At 41.1% G+C, this 21450-nt stretch overlaps 1 protein-coding gene across 2 annotated transcripts in view; it reads right to left on the reverse strand.

Annotated features, from left to right (window-relative positions):
- Positions 1–1830: 1830 nt before the first annotated feature.
- Positions 1831–21450, reverse strand: part of EIF4B (eukaryotic translation initiation factor 4B) — a 39168-nt gene continuing 19548 nt past the window's right edge. The window contains exons 7-15 of one of the 2 annotated variants that reach the window (XM_058168129.1): positions 19561–19677; positions 18317–18502; positions 17244–17481; positions 16434–16543; positions 9000–9216; positions 5798–5853; positions 5516–5624; positions 4900–4972; positions 1831–3963 (exon numbers count right to left, since the gene is read on the reverse strand). In XM_058168129.1, the coding sequence (XP_058024112.1) occupies positions 3883–3963; positions 4900–4972; positions 5516–5624; positions 5798–5853; positions 9000–9216; positions 16434–16543; positions 17244–17481; positions 18317–18502; positions 19561–19677 (1187 nt within the window). In that variant the 3' untranslated portion in view covers positions 1831–3882. Of the gene's footprint in view, positions 3964–4899; positions 4973–5515; positions 5625–5797; positions 5857–8999; positions 9217–16433; positions 16544–17243; positions 17482–18316; positions 18503–19560; positions 19678–21450 lie in introns of both variants that reach the window. The other variant, XM_058168128.1, reaches the window with a different exon arrangement.

Here is a 21450-nt window from a genome sequence, read left to right on the forward strand (position 1 = left end):
AATATGCAAGATGCCAGCTCTTCAGCTCTCTCTTGTGGAACAAAAATAACTCGGTAGTATAAATTAGATAGGAAAGCACAATTGGGTAATTTTTCAAGGATATATACTGAAGTTGCTCTGAAGCTTTGCTAAATTAGATTCAGGGCATTTTTTTAGTATGGAGTTGCCCGTGGCAAATTTTAAAGAAATCACAGAGTATTCTGGGCTTCCAAAGCAGTAAATTTAGCTCAGAGGATATGATGCTTTATAATTATATAATTTATAATTCTTTATGAGTCACATATACAGATAGTCCTCGACTTACAACAGTTCATTTAGTGACAGTTCAAAGTTACAATGCACTGAAAAATATGACTTTCACACTTACAACCACTGCAATATTCCCATGTTCATGTGATCAAAATCCAGACACTTGGCAACTGATTCATATTTATGACCGTTGCTGTTTTCCAGGGTCATGTGATCTCCTTTTGCGACCTTCTGGCAAGCAAAGTCAATGTGGAAGCCAGATTCACTTAACAACCGTATTACTAGCTTAACAACTGCAGTGCTTCAAGGAAAGATTGCAAAATGAGGCAAAACTCATTTAACAACTGTCTTGCTTAGCAACAGAAATTCTGGGCTCAATTTGGGGTCGTTAAGTCAAGGATTACCTGTAACAAAGTATATCCAAACTCTCTTTCCTATAAAGAATCCCTAATTTAAGTAAAGCTTCCAGCAAGTCATAAAATAATTCTAACATTTTTTAAAGTTGGTAAAAATTACCATGTCTTCTTTTTCTCTTGGCTCCACCTTTTGGTATAACCAACAGAACTTAACACCTTACTGCAACCCACAGTTCACAAAAAGGATGCATGCCATGGTAGAGGTGCATGTGCCAAGTCTGTGGTATCTCCTGTCTCCATATCCAAGATTATCTATGAATTAACTGTAAAATGGGCAAGGAATATTAAAATGATAGCTTTTCACAGCTAGTTTCTGCCTTGCCAATTATTATCTGTTTTGGTCTTAAATCCAAAACGAAAGGGAGATAAAAGAGAAAATATATTTTGGGAATGTCTTGATTTTGAGATAAGTATATTAGCGATATAAAACTTAACAAAAGCCAAATGAACCCAAGTCCAAAATCCACAACTCTTTAAGTCTTTGACCATAAACTTATTAAATGAACAAAATCTCTGTTTTGCTTGTTAACCTTTCCTTCCCAAATCTGAGGAAATATTGATCTGCTTTTATAGGTTAAGCAGAATGTTCAGGGAGCACCTTGGACACTTCAGAAAGCATTTTTAAAACCCAAAGCTATGAATGTCACGTATCTTAATTTCATGTCAAAGGGAACCAGCATACCTCTATTGGCACTGCCCACTGCCCATCAGTATCAATCCAGTGACTCCCTTTTGCAAATAATCCTTAGGGAGGAGGGAAAAGATGGTGGGGGTGGGGCCGAGACCAGGAAGCCAATCTACAATTTGTTACTGGGAGGAAAAGAAACCTTTGCAAACTGAGGGAAGAAAGTTTGCAGAAGTTTCAAGGAAAAGATCCTGGTCAGATCTGTCATGATCCAAATCAAAAAAATGCAATCTGGAATACACTTGGTACAATCCCTCAACAGGCAGCTGGCGATCACAGGCAAACTATCATTCAAGTGAAATTTCTCCACTTCTCAGAGAAATCCTAATGTAGTTTTAAAAAAATGTAGTCTAATTTGGGGATTCCCCTTTGTGGTTCTGCGGGAGGAATCCTGCTCGTACACGTATCTGAGAGCAGCCTTCTCTGAACTACTGTGATAGAAGCGGCATCTTTCTCAAAAGGACCTTTTTAGCTCTGAAGTCTTATTTTAAAGATTAGTTTTATTTGGAGAAAAACAAAACAAAAAACCAAGAAGAGGTGGGGAGGGGAATTTTACATAATAAAAGACATCTCCCAGGAAGTCCATGCAGATTACAAATCATTTTCATAGAAGATATTTTGTACAAATTTTACATGTTTTTCAGAATGTGTAAAACGCACCTCAATCCACTCATGAACCTGTCCTGATAGTAGAGAGACAGAATATTCAAGATTGCTGGAAGAAAGAGAATGCTTCTGGGATTTGCAAATTAGCAGTTTCTCTCCAATACAGCTCCTCACTGTTAAAAGACTCAAAGCAATTATACATTTCAAGCCCATCTACTGCCTTCACCAGATCTCATCCCATTTTCCATCTCCCATCGTTGAGAAATGACAATACTCTTTCAATTTCGAAAAGCTGACTTAACGGTAGCTTAAAAGTTATGAAAATAAGACCCCAACTGTACCAATTTTACAATAGCCTGGATCCTCAATTTAATATAACTTGAGATTGTTTCAAGAGTAAAAATCACTGTTCTTCTCCCCAAATTGTGTAAAATAGCCCCCGCTGAATGCATGCGCATCTCATAAAATCCAGCCATGTCCTAGGCAAATACTTCCTTCCTATGTGTCTATGCATTTGTAAACTGGCTATAAACCATTGTGCTGCTTCAGTTCCCTGTGCTGCAATTCGTTCTGCCCCTATGCATTTGCTTGGAAAAAACGAAAGAATGCTAAAACAAGTGGCAGAAATTCCTATTCCCAAGTTTAACTTCTGATAGCCTATTATTTTTTGAAGAAAATTAAAAGGAAAGTCAAAACTTTGCTATCCAAGTTGCCGAACCACACCTAAGCTAGAGGAGGGAAATGAACCGTCACGTGATAAAATGAAATGAAGGTGCTCTTTTGACGGCCCCCGCTCTCTTTGAACAGTGCTCCAAATTTGAAAAGGTGTTATTACTTTGTGACAGTATAGTGATTGCCCTTCAATGATTAAATGCGGACAGAAGGATAGAAAACACTTCAAGGAAAAGTTTATAATCCCCTAAAATTAAATTGCTCCCTAGCATTTTTCATATAGCACAGTACCTTTAGGAAGGTTACTGGAAATTTAGAACGATGGAGCTTCAAACATATAAAGTTATTTTCTGCATGGTCTATCCGTATACGCTCTGTGCAGACACTGCACAGTGACTACTGACATGGAGGCTGCTATCATAGGAGCTGAATGAAAAGTGGCTTTCTGTACTGAAGCAATTTGTCAGTATTGCCAATTTCCAGGGTGGGTGGGATACAGCCCTGAAAACTTCCAGGAAGAGGGTCCTGGGAGCAAAGGCCTTGTGTTCAGCCTCAGCAACACTTTCTAAAGGCAGCTGGGGCGGGGGCGGGGGGGGGGGGGGGAAGCCAGCCATCATACCAAAAGGGCAAGGCATGCACCTAAACTCCGGAGATACCTGCTGGGCAGAGATGGTAATTTTCTAACTTGAAAGCTAACTTGTCCCTTCTTTCAACTAATTAAGGTAATACTGCTTTCCCTCCCCAGTGCATTAACTGCTTTGCGATTATATTATAGAAGCCACCCAAGCTACCAAAAGAGGGAAAGAGACAGGGTTTAGCTGTCCATGTTCCCGATGCGCTCAGTCACACACTAGCCTACTAAAGCACTAACCTTAGCTCTTAATGGAAAGGACCCGAGGCTCTGAATGTGATTAGAAGCAGCGTGAAGTAACATTCAAACACACACTGGGCCTATTTCTTTCTTTCCTTTTTAAAAAGACAACTGCCATTTTCCCCCGCTCTTGCTATACTTTCTTTTTGCAGGGATTTCTCCAGTTAAGTTCAATACTTTAAAGGCTGCAGCAGCATGCAAGAGAAATTCTATATCATTTTTTCTTATTTTTTTAAAGAAAGGTTTAAGAAAGGTCTCTCCCAGGAGATGTTGACTTGTAGGCTTTTATTTTTCTGTCTTGTCTGAATAAAGGTTTGGTTTTGCTCTCCAAAAGTTCCTGGATGGCAACCGGTTAGGAGACAACATGGAGGGGGATGGAGAATTTAGTCAGCATACTCTTCTCCTTCAGCTTCGTCATCACCATCCACTGACAAAGCAGCATACTTGCTAGCACAGCTAAATTTCTGCAAGAAAAGGCGGGGAAGAAGATTAGCAGATTATCAGAACACCGATGACTGTCGGTATTAAATTTTTTGTGATTTTTACATTCTATTTCAGACCTTCTATAGTATAAATGGTATTCTGTATTCTAGGCAGATAAAATGTTACATGCAACAAGCAAAATGGGGATCATGCCAGGCTATTCAGAATCCTTTAAACTGGAGACATTAAGAAATGAACCAAGGGTTTTCTGTCTCCCAGGCAAATTTTACACCCCAGAAAATGAACTCACTCTGTGTTTTTCATTTTAAGTCAACTTCCATAGCATTAAGACAACTGATACTTGGCTCCCCAAAGACAGTGGGATAAAATTTATTTTTAGTGGTAAAGGAATAAAGGGAGACTAGTATAGATCTATTTGAAGCTATTTAGCTCTCATCAGCTAGCCATACCTTTCTGGGATTCGAACCTGGGCTTGCTTGCATATTAGGCAGATGTATTAACCTCTAAGCCACAGATTCTCCTCGCTTTGTCAGCTGTACCAGGGGAAGAGATTAAGTGGTTTTTTTTTTTTATCAAAGCAACCTGGTCTACCTTAATTTTTTTTAACCTCTATTATATCTATCACTTTATTGTATCAAACTAATTCCTTCTATCAACTCAGGAAGCTTGCCTTCTACTTCAAAGGCTTTGCACTAAAAAAGACAGCTATTCTCAACTTTATTAAGACACAAATATCTCAGTGGAAAAAAGGACAACCCTAGCAGTGAAACCACAATGCATACAGTACAACTTCTCATTAATGTCATTTCTATTTAGATACTATTAACTGCTGAAAGACAAGTGAATCCCAGTATGTACCAACCCATTTAGTCAGTAAAATTGCCTAATCCTTTGTATTTAATAGTAATTACTAAAAAAATAAAATAAAATAAAAAAATAGTAGGTTCAGTATTTACAGGGACAGGGTTCTCTTCAAATTTCTTTGGCTCAGATGCAGATCTCGAGTCATGCTCCTCGTTGCTTTCTTTCCTAAAAACAAACAATGCTACCATGTTAATTTAGCAAGCAAATTCAGAGAAAAATGTTATCCTTTGAGCATTAACTCTACCTCCAAGCCCCAATGCCAAAGAATATAAAGGGTAATATAGAACATTGTATAATTCACAAACAAAACAAAATTCCCAGTGTGGTAGTGGTACAAATTAGATAGGCAGAGTTTGGGATGTTCAGTAATAATTGCCCTGCTAATGGTTCTCCAGCAGGCCCATTTTCCAGGTATAAAACAACTGAGTGTATTCATAAATGTGTGCAAGATAAATAGCGCTGCTTGTTATGATCACTGACTCTCTTCCTTAAGAAATATGAACTGGAATGGTGTATTCCAGAGTTTCTCAACCGTGACAGCTTGAAGATGTGTGGACTTCAACTCCCAGAATTCCCCAGCCAGCAAGATTAGCTGGGGAATTCTGGGAGTTGAAGTCCACACATTTTCAAGCTTTCAAGATTGAGAAACACTGGTGTATTCCATTCAGTTAAACAGTGGCGCATGGAGAGAGAAAAATATTACCCTACCGGTCTTGCCAATGGTCTCTGCTGCCTCCATCTCCAGGATCAAGGCCAGAGCTCCCTCTTCGGCCCTTTGGAACACTCTCCTTTCCCCCATCAGGTCTGTTTTCATCTCCTGAAACAAAACAGGAAAAGCTTCCATGAACCTATTCCAGATATGTCAAACGGCAGGACTTGTTTGGCTTCCCATTGGTTTCTAAGGAAACACTATGGGGAGATAGGACTTTTCCTCAAAATATTTCATCTCCCTGCAGGGTTCCCATGAGGTTGCACACATTCCAGCTTTACCTTTTCGTGGGGCACTTTTGGAGGACACTCCATCTTCGGATGGCACAGCTTGACTGCTACTGCAACACAGAGGTTAATACTTGAACTAATTTGTGCACACATATGGTATATATCAGGTCAGTTTTCTCCCTTCAGTACAATTAATATAATCTTTCAACTTACATCTAAAAGAAAACTACTGAAAAGTATACCACACAATTTTCCGACTAAATAATGAAAACTTAAGACAAGAAATTTGGACTCTCAGGTGAAAATAGATACTGGTATCTGGAAATGCTTTCTCCAAATAATGAATCATTATACTTCATTCATGTCTCACATACTGTTGTAAAATAACAGATCTTGTACTTATTATATAGTAACTTGGCCTTGTAAATATTTTTAATTAACATAAAGGTATGTTATCCCAATTTTTAACCAGAAAGGCAACTACAGGTAATCTCTGATTTACAACCAGTCACTTAACAAACATTCAAAATTATGATGGACTAAAAAAAAGTTACTTCTGACCCATCCTTGAAGTTACTATTATTTTGCCATCCGCACAGTTATACGATTGCATATGAGGCTTAACAATCAGCTTATATTTACAGCTATTGCCAGCATCCTGTGATCACATGATGTCTTGCAATTTTTGCCATCTTCCCTAAAAAAACACCAAAAACCCCACAGGATAAAATGTATTACACTTTAAATGATCAAGTTGAATCATTTAATAATCATCATGAAAATGGTCATAAAATCAAATCTGGTCATGCGAGTGGCAAGACTTACAACCACAGCAACTTATAACCAAAATTCCAACCCCAAATGTGGTTTAAGTTGAGGACTACCTGTAGAGTGTCTTCAAATATTTTTGAAAGATGGTTTAAATTAAAAGCAACTCAGCAGATGGTTTCAGTCTATGTGAATGTGAATCTATGTGAATCTATGTGAATCTATCCCAGACTTTATGAGAAGTGGTAGATATTTTGACTTGGAAGCACTGAGGATCTGAATGGTGAGCATCACAGTCTCAAAACAACCGTGAGTGACTATTGTTTTAGAAACCAACTAATTCTAAGAAAAAACTAATCTCAGATACTGATGAGCTTGTTCTCTGCCAGAAAGAACTGCTAAGTTAAACTATTGCTGGAGCAGCTGGCAAAAACTGTGCCAAGGAATGTCTTTGCCCGTTTGTGCCTGATACTCTAATTGCGGCCATTTCTGGCAATGGTCACTCGTTCTCTCATCACTTCATGACTACTGTAATATGATCTATATAGGTTGTCAGTGAAGACCACCCAGAAACTGCAACTTGACCAAAATGCAGCAGTCTCCATATTAATTGTGATATGATACTTCTATGTAAACCAGTCCAGCAGGAATTACATTAGCGCCAGTTTGTTTTCAGGTGCCAGTTAAGCTGCTGGTGATCACCTGGTCTCCAGGTTCTGGCTAGATAGGATGCAATCGATACTTGGTTCAGTTCAGCAGACAGAAGTAACTCAATACAATTTCCAGCAGTCCAAGTACAGAACATTCCTCCCAAGTCTCTTCCTATTCCTCATGACTAACACAAGGCAGGTATGTAAATGAAGTCAAGAGCTTACAGACAGACTAAACGAATTACAGGAAATGGGGAGAGTTTTATCATAACAAACTGAAGAACTGATGACAGCTTAATTTTCAAAGCAAGTGAGCATTTGGCAGGGGAACGGGGAACATCTTAAATCAGATAAAATACTTATGGTAATGAAACTCCTGTCAGAACGGAGACTAAAATGACAAATAAAATCTAGGGAATTTTGATACAGTTAACATTTAAACTCTTCAAGTATTATCAGCTGAATTTCTTGCAGTAGCATATGCATTTACCTCTTTCTATGAACATATTCATTGAAAGTTGAAAGAAAAGCATTTTACATAGATGGGGAAGTTTTTGTGCCACTTTTATTTCTTTGAAAATTCACCAACACTATTATGCAGAAAATGTATGTCGAAAAGGCTTTTTTACTTTGATAAGGACTTGCATAAAAGTTTGTATTTTTTTTTAAAAAGTCCAAGTATAAGTAAATGTGAACTTCTGGTTGCCCTTGCTCAGAATTTTTTACAGTTTGTTTATTTAAGCTGTAATTTCATTTATTAAAAACCAGCACTAGTGATTATCATATACCATCTTACAGAGATCTATCACTTCAGTCACTAAGCAGTTATTTTCTAATTCATGTTAATTCATCCATCCACCCACTTTTTGCTGGCTTTATATCTAATATTTTATTCAGTTCAAGCAATGTACTTATAATTACATTGAGCCACAATTCTAAAACATTCATACATTCTCCTCCCATTCTTTTCCCAAACAACACCCCCTTCTTTTCAAATAGGTTAGGCAGAGAGTGAGTGACTGATGACTGGCCAATCACCCTGTGAGCTTTTATGGCTATGAGTTTTCTTGCTTCAATATGTCAACCATCCCACCATAGGAGTCTCCAAATATTTAACACTTCTTCAACTTAATGTTTTTCCTATTTGTCAGAAGGTAACAAGTGCAGCTGAATAATTAAAACTGCTTAAAGTGGCAAAATATTGCTTTCATACATTGTACTCATTCATCACGCTAGCAGCTCTTTTTGTCTTTTTAATTTACAGAAGGTCAGGCGGTTCTGCTCTAGAGAACAGGCAGGCAACCTGTCTAAATTTGAGAACTATTTCCTGAATGGTGAACATTAAGGCATCAAATCTAGTTTCATTTATTCACAAAGAACACGAGTGTACCTGCTTCACAGCAGAGAATGGCAACCTTATCATTTCTGTCCATTAGACATGCTGGCTAGTTCTGATAAGGACTGGGAGTCCAACAAACTGGAACCCAGCCCCACCTGCTCTGCCATTTTTCCCCCTTTTGAAATTGTGCTAGAAATTTATATTTCAGAAGAGTCTCAATGAACCCATATTATTGGCGAATCACACAGCCTTTTGCCACATTTTCAAATCCATGTTGCTGCAATCTCAGTTCTTGCTTTAAAAGAGGAAAAGAAAACAAACAAAATAAAAACCTAGCAACATAGCATACTCCGTTCTCTAAACCAGGGGTCTCCAACCTTGGCAACTTTTAAGACTTGTGGATTTCAACTCCCAAAGCTGGCTGAGGAATTCTGGGAGTTAAAGTCCACAAGTCTTAAAAGTTGACAAAGGTTGGAGACCCCTGCTCTAAACTCACCTTGTTGGGGAATGCTGATCGGAGTCAGAGCTCTGCGAGCGTGCCGGGTGCGAGTTGCTTCGTTTCACCCAGGCATTTTCTTTTGGAGGAGGAGCTGGCATTACTTTCAAAGGAAGCTTCTCTTCTCTAGGGGTCTTGGAGGTTGGAGAAAGACTTTCATCCTCTTTGCCGATGTTTTCATTTTCCAATGACTTCTCGCTCTCCCTCCTTCGTGAAGCTACAAGGGTAGAATAGGAGGCAGAAACTGAGTTTCCTTCCACAGCAACATATTCTTGGTGTTGTTGAATGTCTCAGGATTAGTCAGCATGTCTCACCAAAAAGTACCATTCAAGTTGCCAAAAAAGTTTGTGGGTGCAGTGCATAATTGTAGAAAAAAGTTCCATTTGCATTTTATATTCAATCCACAAGGCGTAATAATGGATTTATTTATTAAAAAAACCAAAAAAAACCATGGGTCCCAAATTGTGTGCTGTAACACCTTGGTGAACAACGGCATGGGGCATTATGGCTTATGTCAAATTTTCAAGGTAAACATAGAAATACTTGACATCTGTCAGTCACAGTGTGCTGTGAAGAAAAAAATACTGGAATATTAATAGCACTGGGAATTGAGAAGGTTAAGGAACTGGACTGTAAATTCCTTAACATTTTCAATCTTTTTAAAAAAAAACACCTTCCAAGGTCTAGTGTGTTGGCGAACCTATAGCACACAGCACCTTCTGTGTGGGCATGCAAGCCATCGTCCCAGTTCAGGTCTGCAGCGCATACGTGCGCGCCTCCCACCGGCCAGATGGTTGTCAGGTCTCTGCCGCACATGCGGGGGGTGCGTGCGGGAGGGGGATGCATGTGCACATGCACGGGTGCAAGGTGCATGTGGGGGGCACACGTGCATACACTAGGAGGGACACATGCACAGAGGCTGCACACGCATTGCATTTTGGGGGTTCGGCTGCATGCACGTGCTTTGGGACTCAGTCTGGAAAAGGTTAGCCATCACTGGTTTAGTGTGACTTACAACAGATCCTCATATTTATGACCATTGTAGCATCCTTGCAGTCATGTGCTCAAATTTCGGGCACTTGGCAATCGGCATATATTTAAAGACGGGCGTAGCATCTCAGGGTCATGTGATCTCTATCTGCAACCCTCCCAGTTGGCCATCAACAAGCAAAGTCAACGGGGGAAGCCAGATTCACTTAATAACCACATGATTCGCTTAACAACTGCCTTGCTAATTAATGGAAATTCCATTCCCAATTGTGGCTGTTAAGTGAAGAACTAACTGTATAGGTAAAGGTGAACGTTCCCCTCGCACATACGTGCTAGTCGTTGCCGACTCTAGGGGGCGGTGCTCATCTCCATTTCAAAGCCGAAGAGCCAGCGCTGTCCGAAGACGTCTCCGTGGTCATGTGGCCGGCATGACTCAATGCCAAAGGCGCATGGAACGCTGTTACCTTCCCACCAAAGGTGGTCCCTATTTTTTCTACTTGCATTTTTTATGTGCTTTCGAAACTGCTAGGTTGGCAGAAGCTGGGACAGGTAACGGGAGCTCACCCTGTTACATGGCAGCACTAGGGATTCGAACCGCCGACCTTTCGATCGACAAGCTCAACGTCTTAGCCCCTGAGCCACCGTGTCCCGTATAGATACATGTATGAATGCAGTGCAAGACTTAATCTACCATGTTTTCCCCAAAACAAGACCCAGTCTCATATTTTTTTTGAATCCTGAAATAAGCCTTATTGCCATGCGCCCAAAAGCCCAATTGGGCTTATTATCAGGGGCGGTCTTATTTTGGGGGAAACAGGTTAGTTAAAAAAGTTCCACCAGGCCTTCCCTGTTCAAAAAGCCAGCACTCAATTGGAAGCAGAAGCCCTACATGGCTCAGGACCAGGTAATTTCAGGGGCCATTTCTCTCCCAATTTCTTCTGCCCATGCTGTAAGATGAGAATGAATCAACATGCTCTGAATTAAACAGTTCCATCTGATGATGCATACAAAGTATGACTTCTCCATTGCAGTGCCTGCCTTCTAGAACATCATCCCACCGAATGTGAACAGCTTTCACCCTGCTGAACTCTATATAAGCCTCAAAGAACTGGAAAGAAAGGCTCTTTCCCCAAGCTGGAAAAGCATGAGTAATTCATACATCTGTTCCACTGGGATCAACATCTTTCTTTTCTGATGATTACTATTTCCTTAGTTTTCAATCTGTATGTCACCCAGTCAGCTGGGAAACGGGGCAGCTTTATAAATGTGATTGTAAACAAACAAAACAGAAACTTTAAATCTAACAAAGCTGCATGGACGAGTATCTATCACAATCTAAATTGGGCACGTCCAACCTGCAGCCCACAACCCACTTGTGGCCCTGGACAGCAAGTAATGCGCCCCACCCCCACAAGATTGTAATAAATATGTTAAAAAAGGAAGATTATTATTTATATACATTAACTATATTATGTATTTTATATGCAGCCCATGACCATTCCTCTTGACTCAATGTGGCCCCGGGCAAAACAAAAGGTTGGACAGCCCTGGCATAAATAGAATATAGTAATCAGGTTAGGGAAGAATCACCTGCTGTTAATTAACCTTATCAGATTAAAATGTTCTGATGTGATAAGAAATCTCGTTGTGAGTGGGGAAAGAGAATTCAATAAAAACATTATGAGAAAGGAGATGGGCTGCCTTGTTCTCTTCCCAGAAGTTCTGCGTTTCCAAATTTCCCAAACATTTTCAGGCTGCAGATATATCTGGTCTATGAACCTTAAAAAAATTGTCTTCATTTATTATTGTGATGGCCCTACTGATCTCTACCAGTGTTATTTTTGTATTCAAAAAGTTTTTATTGGTCAATAAAGGTTTATACAAATACATATCAGGTATGGTAAATTTTCATTTTTCTTATCCAAAATAAGAATTTTACTCAAATTTTTTAACACCTACAACAGCCATATGGCAAGCAGGTGACACGAAGTAGCTACGTTTACAAATCTTAAATACGTAATAAAGAAGGGTCAAGAATAAACAGAATATCGTACAAAAGAGAATAAGGAAAACCAACACAATCCCAAATATCTTTATCACTTCCTAGTTTTGGATCTCAGAACTCTGGGTTCAGCCTGACCCAACTCCAGGGCCGCAACAGCGGCAGCCGCCTCCGCCCCATGGTCTATAACCTCCCCTTCTTCAATTCCTGGGTCATCTGATTCCAGGAGGGCTTTGTGTTCCTCCACGTAGGCCGTAGCCTCCGCAATTGTACTAATTTTTTTCGTAATGCCCTCCCGGAAAATCATCAATCCCTCTGGCATCAGCCATCTGAAGCCCACTCCCTTCTGGTACAATTTGCTTGACAAAAAGTAATATTTCTTTCTCATTTCACGTACCTGTCTGGGAATCTGCCTCAGAATGGCTATCTCCCTGCCCCTGTAAATCAGTGCCCCACTCCTATGTTTTCTAAGAATTTCATCTCTCGTCTCTCTTCTCACAAATTTGACATGAACCTCTCTGGGAACTGCATGCGTGCGTGCATATTGTGAATTAACTCTATAAACTCGATCCACATCCCAATTCATGAAATCAACACCTCTCCCAAGAAATTCTCCCAACAATTTAGTCACAACATCTCTCAAGTCTTCTTGGTCCACTTCTTCCAAATTTTGAAACCTAAGGAAATAAGACATTTTATCCATCTGTAGTCCAAGCACAGCATTGCCTGTCGTCTCCTCTCTTTTCTGCACTGCCCGCATCTCACCCTCCAGACCTTCCACTTTCTGCTTGTTTTCTGCTGAGACTTGTTGAGTATCCTTTAAATCCTTTTGGATAGTCACAATTTCTACTCTTATTTCCGTTTGGCCTCTTTGCAAATCATCCAATTTCTTGTCCATATTAGATAACTTTTCCAAAATTCTCTCCATCTCTCCAGCAGTTGGTCTCTGACCTTTTGCCATTGAAAAAAAAAATACAAAATCCTCAGGCAGGCACAGTATCCTTGTAATTTCCTCCGGATCCACCAGGGGGCACTCACAGGAGCAACGAGTCCAGAGTACAGTTAGTCAACCAGGAAGCCGAAGGGAAGTGATGTCATCAAGATTCTCATAGTGAAGGCGGAAGCTGGACGCCACCACTGTTCCCCAGAGGAGGGGGGCCTCAAACCTTCCCTCCTAAATTTCTCCATCACCTCTTCTCCAGAGCTCCACAAAACCGTAATCTTCTTATTTTAAGTTCTCCTCTCCAGAATGACTCGTGCTCCTTCCAACCGCAGGGGAGAAAAACCCCCCCGCACTCCGGAGCACTCCACTCGCGTTTACCGATATCTCCTTCCCTTCTCCATTCCTCAATTCTTCTCCGTTCCCTGTTCACCACCAGGCTGCTGCAGTTATAAATCCAAAGCCCGGTGTCACGGGCACAGCGCCCAGGCGGCGTCCAAAATAATGGCCGTGGCCCGTGGCCTCCAAACCCCGCCGAGCCTAGGACGCGCCAGCATCGGTCCCCACAGTCCTGTATGTCGGCTGGGAGACCCCTGGCGAGCCGTCCGTGCGGCAGGTGTCCTTTTCGGAACACCTGGCCCCTGAGGGCCTCGGCGGCGGCCGGATTCGGGCGCTGGAGGCAGGAGAAGCCTTCCAGACGACCGTTGCCGCTGGACACCGGAAGTCGTCCTCTCTACCAGTGTTATTGTGCATCAAGATGCATTAAGGATATACACCCTTGGAAAATGATTTAGAAGAAACGTTTTGGGCCCTGTTTAGTACAGCACCAACACCTCTCCACTCTACAGTGAGGTAGCATTTTTTTTTTTAGATGTGCATGGCAGCTCAAAAAAAGATGCACCAGCTTTCAGGAATCAACTAATTAAAGTTAATGTAATTCCTACACCTGTGTGGTGTCATATGTTTAGGAATATAAATCCAAATTGCTTTTTAAAATGTTGAATATGACTCGATCCAGCCTCCACTCGCTAGATCAAAGCTGTTTCTCCACTGATTGAAATGATTGTGATCATGCTCAAACACCCTGATAACATTGTTTGGGACTCTTAATAAAGGGAATTATGAATTAGGGAAGAAAAGACACAGTCACACTGACTGTTCAATGCTCTTATTAGCTTCTGCTAAGGCTCATAGCTGTGTTTGACCTTGATTTGTTGCCCTGGCAACATGCTCTCCACCCACCTACCCCGCCCCCAAAGATATGTTTTTGGATGGAGTGTGTATGAGGTGGCTTTTTGGATTAAGAAATTCAGTTACCATGTAAAAGAGGGGAAGATGTCTGGATGAAGGGTTTTCCTTGATTATATTGAGAATTTCCATTTAAAATTCATTTAAAAATCAAATGAATTAACTTATCTCAACCCCAGAAATAATTTATAATTGCTGCAACTTTCTGGAAAATAAAAATGCTTTGCAGAAGATCCGAGTTTTAGGGCCTTATATCAAGGAATGATTTTGTCTGCTTTATTGGGTCTGGAAACTGAGGACCCCATGAATTTGTCTCTTGAACTTGAAAGTAATTCAACACGGTATTTCCTTGGTTTGCTGCCCTTTAAGCCCTTCGGTGTGGTGAAGGATTCTCAGATATTCTGGACTTGTGCAGACTTTCTCAAGGAAGGAACAGAGTTGCTAAAATTGCTGATAATTGACTCTGAGAGTCTAGGTGATTTTTTTACTTTAGAAAGAATTGGAAACTAAACTACTGATATATCTAGTATACATTTCTTCAAAGTTCTGGATATAAATGTCTCAAAGGTGCTTTTTCAAGAGTCAACTGGACCTTCTGGTTTTTCTTTGAAGAGGTTTCATTTCTCATCCAAGAAGCTTCTTCAGCTCTGACTGGATAGTAGGGAATAAAAGGATTTATACTGCTTGCAGACAGCTGGACAACTGCATTTTTAGTGAGTCATTAAAACAGATCACAGGTCAGTATTTACATTTTGATTCCCACCACACACTGGAGCACAAAATGGGAGCTATCAGAACCCTACACCAGTGAGCTGAAGGCCTGCCTACCAGCAGAGATGGGAAAGAAAAAGAAGTAAAACACACCACAGAAACTCTCAGAAAGGGGGCCTATCCCAAGTGGCCCTTCATCAAATCTCAAAAAAGACCCTACAGGAGCTCCTCCATAACAGACAATGAAGAGAACAATAATGAAGCAACGTTGTCATGCCAGACATTACAGGAATATTGGAAAAGCTCAGGAGGATCTTCAGCCAACACAACATAGGTGCACAATTCAAACCCAAGAATACACTAAGGCAGAAGCTTGTCCACTCCAAGGATAAAACACCCAGACACAAACTGAGCAACGTGGTATATGCAGTACAATGCATAAGCCATGTGCAGTTTTGCACATTGGCGGCGCAAAACAATTATTTTATGAACGCATGGCACAACATAGGAGAACAAGCCCATCAGGACTAGATTCAGCAGTCCATCTGCATTTAAAAGACAAATGCCACTCTTTTGAAGACAGCAAAGTCTATATTTTGAACAGAGAATCGCTCTGTCTGGTTTGAACAGCCCCCTCTCAACAGGGGAGGAGAGATACGACATCCCTCTTTCAAACCAGACAGAGCGGTTCTCTCTGTTCAAAATATAGACTTTGCTGTCTTCAAAAGAGTGGCATTTGTCTTTTAAATGCAGATGGACTGCTGAATCTAGTCCTGATGGGTTTGTTCTCCTATGTTGTGCCATGCGTTTATAACGCATGGCACAACATAAGTTGTTGTTGTTTTGCACCTCCAATGTGCAAATCTATCTCCAGCCTACAACACAGTCCTTTCAATAGTTCCAAGAAGGCTCCACAAACATTTGTACCACTCAGATGACCCTGATGACACAGATTGTGTTAATGACTCTCTAAAAGAATGCATGCAAATGACCAGCTGTCTGCAAGGAATAGAAATTCTTCCATTATCCACCATCCAGTCAGAGCTGAAGAAGCTTCTTGGATGAGAAATGAAATGTCTTCAAAGAAAAACAAGGAAGTCCAGTTGTCTCTTGAAAAAGCACCTTTGAGACATTTATCCCCAGAACTTTAAAGAAATGTATAGTATGGTAGATATAGCTTAGTTTCCAATTCTGAGCTTTGGGGGTAGAGTGTAAGCAGAAACAAGAAGCTTACAAGAAATCCTGCAGGAGATACTACTATGGCAGAAGCACCCAATACACAGCCGTATCCTGAACAAAAAATAGTAGAGAGAGCTAAGAGTAAAGATTTACATCACACAAACCCTATCTTTCGATGGAATTACCCAATTCAAATAATCCATAAATTTCCAAATCTGGATGCACATATTCATATTATCATTCAACTGAATCTCAACCTCAGATATATCCATGGCAGGACAGGCTATAAGTTGGAACAATTTAATAGGGTTTTCCAGCAAGAAAAAGGTTTACTTCAGGACCTGCTAATATCTTGATGACTTACTTCTTCCTGTTGGGCCAGTCCCCACAGAAGGGGTTGTGCTGCCAGTCTGTGAAGATTCGCTTCCTGTCCTTGACCGCTCTTGATTTTCTTCACTACGCCAGCTGGGGTGCCTAAGAGTACATATAGAGAAATAAAATCACCAACTGTGATTGTGAGGGTGCACTTTTAGGACACTGTTACAAAATTGGGCCCCTCTATGCGGCTAGGATATTGATGCCTATCACGCAGCAAATAACTTTTCAAGGCAAGTTAAAAACATGTTCAGGATACATGTATTTGGCAGTGTTTGACCAAGTGCAGATAAATACAGGTAGTCCTTGACTTACAACAGTTTGTTTAGTGACCGTTCAAAGTTACGACGTCATTGAAAAAAGTTACTTATGGTTTTCACATTTATGACCATTACAGAATGGCCATGGTCACATGATCAAAATTCGGACTCTTGGCAACGGGTTCATATTTATATCAGTTGCAGTGTCTGGAGATCACATGATCCCCTTTTGTGAACTTTTGACAAGCAAAGTCAATGGGGAAGTCAGATTCACTTAGCAACTGTGTTAATACCAACTTAAAGACTGCAGTGACTAACTTAACGAATATAGCAAGAAAGGTCTTAAAATGGGGCAAAACTCGCTTAACAATTGCCTTGCTTAGCAACAGAGGTTTTGGGCTCAATTATGGTCATGAGTCGAGGACAATCTATAAATGTAGTACTATTTGCAAGATTGTCATCCCAAGTTTGAATTGCGGAGGCTTCCTTTCTGAAAACTACCATTTTCTCTTCAGAGAAGATAGCCTTCTGCTGCTCACCGTTCCCGGGGCCGCCTGTCTAGCCTGGGTTTATCGTCTTCCAGTTGGCGCTGCAACTTCTCTTGCTCCTTCTGGAGCCTTTCTTCTACTTCACGCTCTCTTGCAGCCGTGTCCACCGGCTTGGCTCCTCCAAAGATAGAAGCTGCACGGCTAGACTGACTCGCAGGGGCTACAGATGTATCTTCTTCCTTGGGAGCACTCCGGGGCTTCAAATTCAGTTTTGGCCTCTGAGTAGAACCTAAGAGGGAAGAAAAAGTAAAATAAAGTTGGAGAAATTAGTGGTACGTGCAGATGTGCATACACACGCGCAAAAGACAAAATAAATCCTGAAGAGCTACCTTCAGGTTGAGGAAAATCCAACAGCACAAGACTCGTGAAACTTCATACGGCTTGCTTACCTAAACTATTAGCTGAAACTGAGAACTACCAAGAATCAATCTTTCTGCAAGAGAGTATTTCCCCCCCACATAACAGCAATCTACTTGACATTTCTCCCACTAACTTTTGTGTTTTGAGGTCAGCCTACTAGAACATTGGGGGGGGGGGGGAGATATGGGTAGGAGAGGGAAAAAGGACTGCTTGGGTGGAAACTTAATTCCAGATACCCCAAAAGTGCTTTTTCAAGAGGCAACTGGACTTTCTGGTTTTTCTTTAAAGACATTTCGCTTCCTATCCAAGAAGCTTCTTCAGTTCTTGGATGAGAAGCGAAATGTCTTCAAAGAAAAACCAGAAAGTCCAGTTGCCTCTTGAAAAGGCACCCTTGGGACAGCCATGACCTGGATGACTGTGAATCTCCATAGACATTAATTCCAGATGGGTTTCTCCATGGCTAAGTGAGATCAAAAGTATGGAACAACAGAACCAATTACAGCAGGGCTGTCAAACTCGTGGCCCATGGGCCAGATGTGTCATGTGCTGGCCACGCCCATGCCCGGTTTAGTGAAAGGGGGAAAAGTCGTGATACGTTATGTGAAGACACCATGATGACACGAGTTTGACCCCCCCCCTGGATTACAGCAACAACAAAGGCTCAGCTCTCCTTTCTTGATACTATGAAAAAGTGTCGGGCCTACCTCTCTCATCCCGCCGGCTGTCATCCCTGTAATAGTCATCCCGCGAGCTGCTGCTCCACCTATCCATTCGATCATCCCGCCTCTCGTAACGGTCCTCATAGCGGTCACCGCCACCCCTGAAATCATCGTCCCGGCGGTACCCACTGCCAAAGGCTCTTCTGCCACTGCCTGACCTCGAGTCGAAACCTGCACAGGAGCAAAGTTATCCCAGCAGTTCTTTCTTGCACAATACGAAATGTGTTATAGCGGACGACAAAAAGCTTAAGAAATAACATTCATTTAAAGTTTTCACGAGACACTTCATGGAATTTGCTGCACCACTATTAGCACAGAGATTCCTTTGTAAAATGCCTTGAGGAAAAGCATAACTCGGTCATCTTAGGAAACCTAGATCAAGAAAATGATTCCCGTTAAAAGCACATCCGTCTAAAGTCCTAATGAAGCTGCACATAGTCAGACCTGAATAGTAATGCTAGATTAAGGTTTGAAGAGGATTTTACACACAATCTGCAACACACGCAGAGATGCAGCTCAGGAAAGCAGTGCAAAGCGAAGAGAAAAACAATGGAAAAAGGCTAGATATTAGCTAATAACAGTTGAAAGGTTAGCTAGCTAAAAACTTGCATTTATCAGATTCTTACCATCATGCTAAGCCATAATGGGGGTTATTTGATTTGATGTAAATCCAGTCAGCTGTCCTTCAATCAACAATTAAACAGACCCATAGAGCTGTATTTAACTCCAAATACTGAATCGCTCAACCGTGAGACAAACCAACAGTCCTACCATCACCAGACGGTAGGAAAGAATCAGGACCCAGAAATAATCATCTCTTATTTACTTATAAATCTTATATATCCCTAACCAACAGAACAACAAGTGAGAGGTTGTAACAAGACGCTATTGTGCAGGAACGAGCAAGACTCATCATGTACAGTAGGTAGTATTTTCAAACTAGGTATGGCTCTTTTCAACTCCAGAGCAAAGTATGATTGCTTCTGAGATCGTATTTTCTCCTTAACACTTCTCTGCATCTCACATCCAAACTCCAATTATGCTCACTTTCAATGGAGAAATGCCTTTGAAGTCCCCTATGATAAATTAGGAGAAATATGAATTATTTTGTGCCAGAGTAATGAAGGAGGATGCAGGAGTGCAAAAGCAACACAGATAGAGTTGAATGAAAATCAAGTCGCCAACATCTAAGTGCCAACCCCCAAAATGAAATCAGCCAGCTACAGTACCTCCCCTGTCATACTCTCTACGGTCATCATAACGGTCTCGGCCTCCATAGCGATCCGTATCTCTTCGGGGACCATCACGGTACCGATCTGAATCATAGCGATCACGGTCCCGGAACCCTAAGACAGAAAAGAAAACATTTAATTTTACACAAAAGAAATGCCGAGCAATGACTTTCACAAAAGCATCCAGCAATAATGAGAGGTAAGGCAGCAGGTTTCAGGCTCCATCAAGGATTGCTTCTTCATGCATTAAGTTTTATATCACAGCTTTGTGTTTATACAATACACTCAAGGCAATTTGTAGCAATTAAAATAAAACTCCCTTTTTACGACCCTGTACTCCCTTAATTTGGGGTAGAGTTCAGGTGATTGGATGGAGCTGAGCAAAATATAGAGCATAATAAAAGTACAATTAAAATGCATAATTAAAATCAGCATGATTAAAATTAATGCAAAAAAAAGGGATTTTGCCATTTTCATAAACTTTTGGAGATTGGAAGCTCAACATTTTTATAATCTGAGCATACAGCACTTTCCTGAGAAACAATACTGTTTTCATTTTGTCCGGTGAGAAAAGCACTTGCATTTGAAAGCACTGCATATACCAAAGGTATATGATGAGAATAGGATTTGGATTGTTTCCATAAAATGATTAAAATTTTATTATATACCCTGGAAAAAAGAATTCAAATTAGGGGTAGTCTCTCACCAAGCTTTTAATTGCTTTATATAGTATACAAAGCAATCTTGATCAGGCCCATTAAATTGTTTTATTTAGCTTTTCTATATTGCTTTCACATGGATATTTATTTTATCTGCATGTATTGTTTTTGCAAATAACACAAGGTGGTAAACATATTCAACAAACCTTCCTCCTTCCATTTTCCCACAACAACCCTATGAGGTGGGTTGGGCTGACTGGCTGGCTTTCATGGCTAAGGTAGGACTTGAACTCACAGTCTCCAATTTTCTAACCTGGCACCTTGACCACTAGACTCAACTAGACTGATCAAAATCCAAACACTTGGCAGTCTCCCTGCATTTACAACCACAGGAGTGCTTCAATTCACCCACCCCACATCTCTGCCTTTTTGGCCTCCTGAATCCAGCAGCCCCTTGTCCTGCTGCCCCCTCCTCCCAGCTGACTTTCCCAGTCTTCTTGCTGGGCATGCTCTGATCAAGCCTGCCCAGCCTAGCTGTACAGGAGACAGCTGCTGGTTACACAAGGCCTCCCTCCTGAGATTGCATGCAGTGGTCCCCTCAAGAGACCTTGGGAAGAAAGCATCATGTGGCCAGCAGCTGCCTTGCTGAACTGCTGGGCTGGGGTGGCTGCAGCTCTGCACTGAACTGCTGGGACGGAGCAGCTAGATCTTACTGTGATGGCTGTAGCTTTTTGCATGGCTGGGCTGGGCAGCTACTGGTTTGCATTACTACTGGCAACACTAGTATGTGCAGGGACCTGTTGTACAGTTGCTTTTCAGTGCTGTTGGTAACTTCAAATGGTGCTAAACAGGGCTGTTGTTAAATAAGAACTACCTATAGCCTCCCTGGACACTGCCTATCACATTACTTGCTGCTTTGGGGAGGAAACTGGCAAACTTTGTTGCTTTACAAACACCTAGTATTTTGATTTTCTAAAGTACTCGTGCAGGGTCTTGTGGCGTTTGCAATTTGAGCCATTTATGGCTGTAGAGGACGAATGTAGCATCTTACCCTATGCCTAGAGCACAAATTATTGTTTTCTAAATAGAGGACATTGCTTAAAGGAAAACAATGGGAAAATATGAAGGCTGCAGTTCAGACAAAAAGAAGAAACTTAGTGGCACTCGAGCATTACCAAAATCTGCTTCTCTTAAGACAGACAGATGCTGCATGGCTTCATTGTGCTGC

This window comes from Ahaetulla prasina, chromosome 2 (genome assembly GCF_028640845.1).
Source record: "Ahaetulla prasina isolate Xishuangbanna chromosome 2, ASM2864084v1, whole genome shotgun sequence".
In the NCBI taxonomy this organism is placed as follows: Eukaryota; Metazoa; Chordata; class Lepidosauria; order Squamata; family Colubridae; genus Ahaetulla; species Ahaetulla prasina.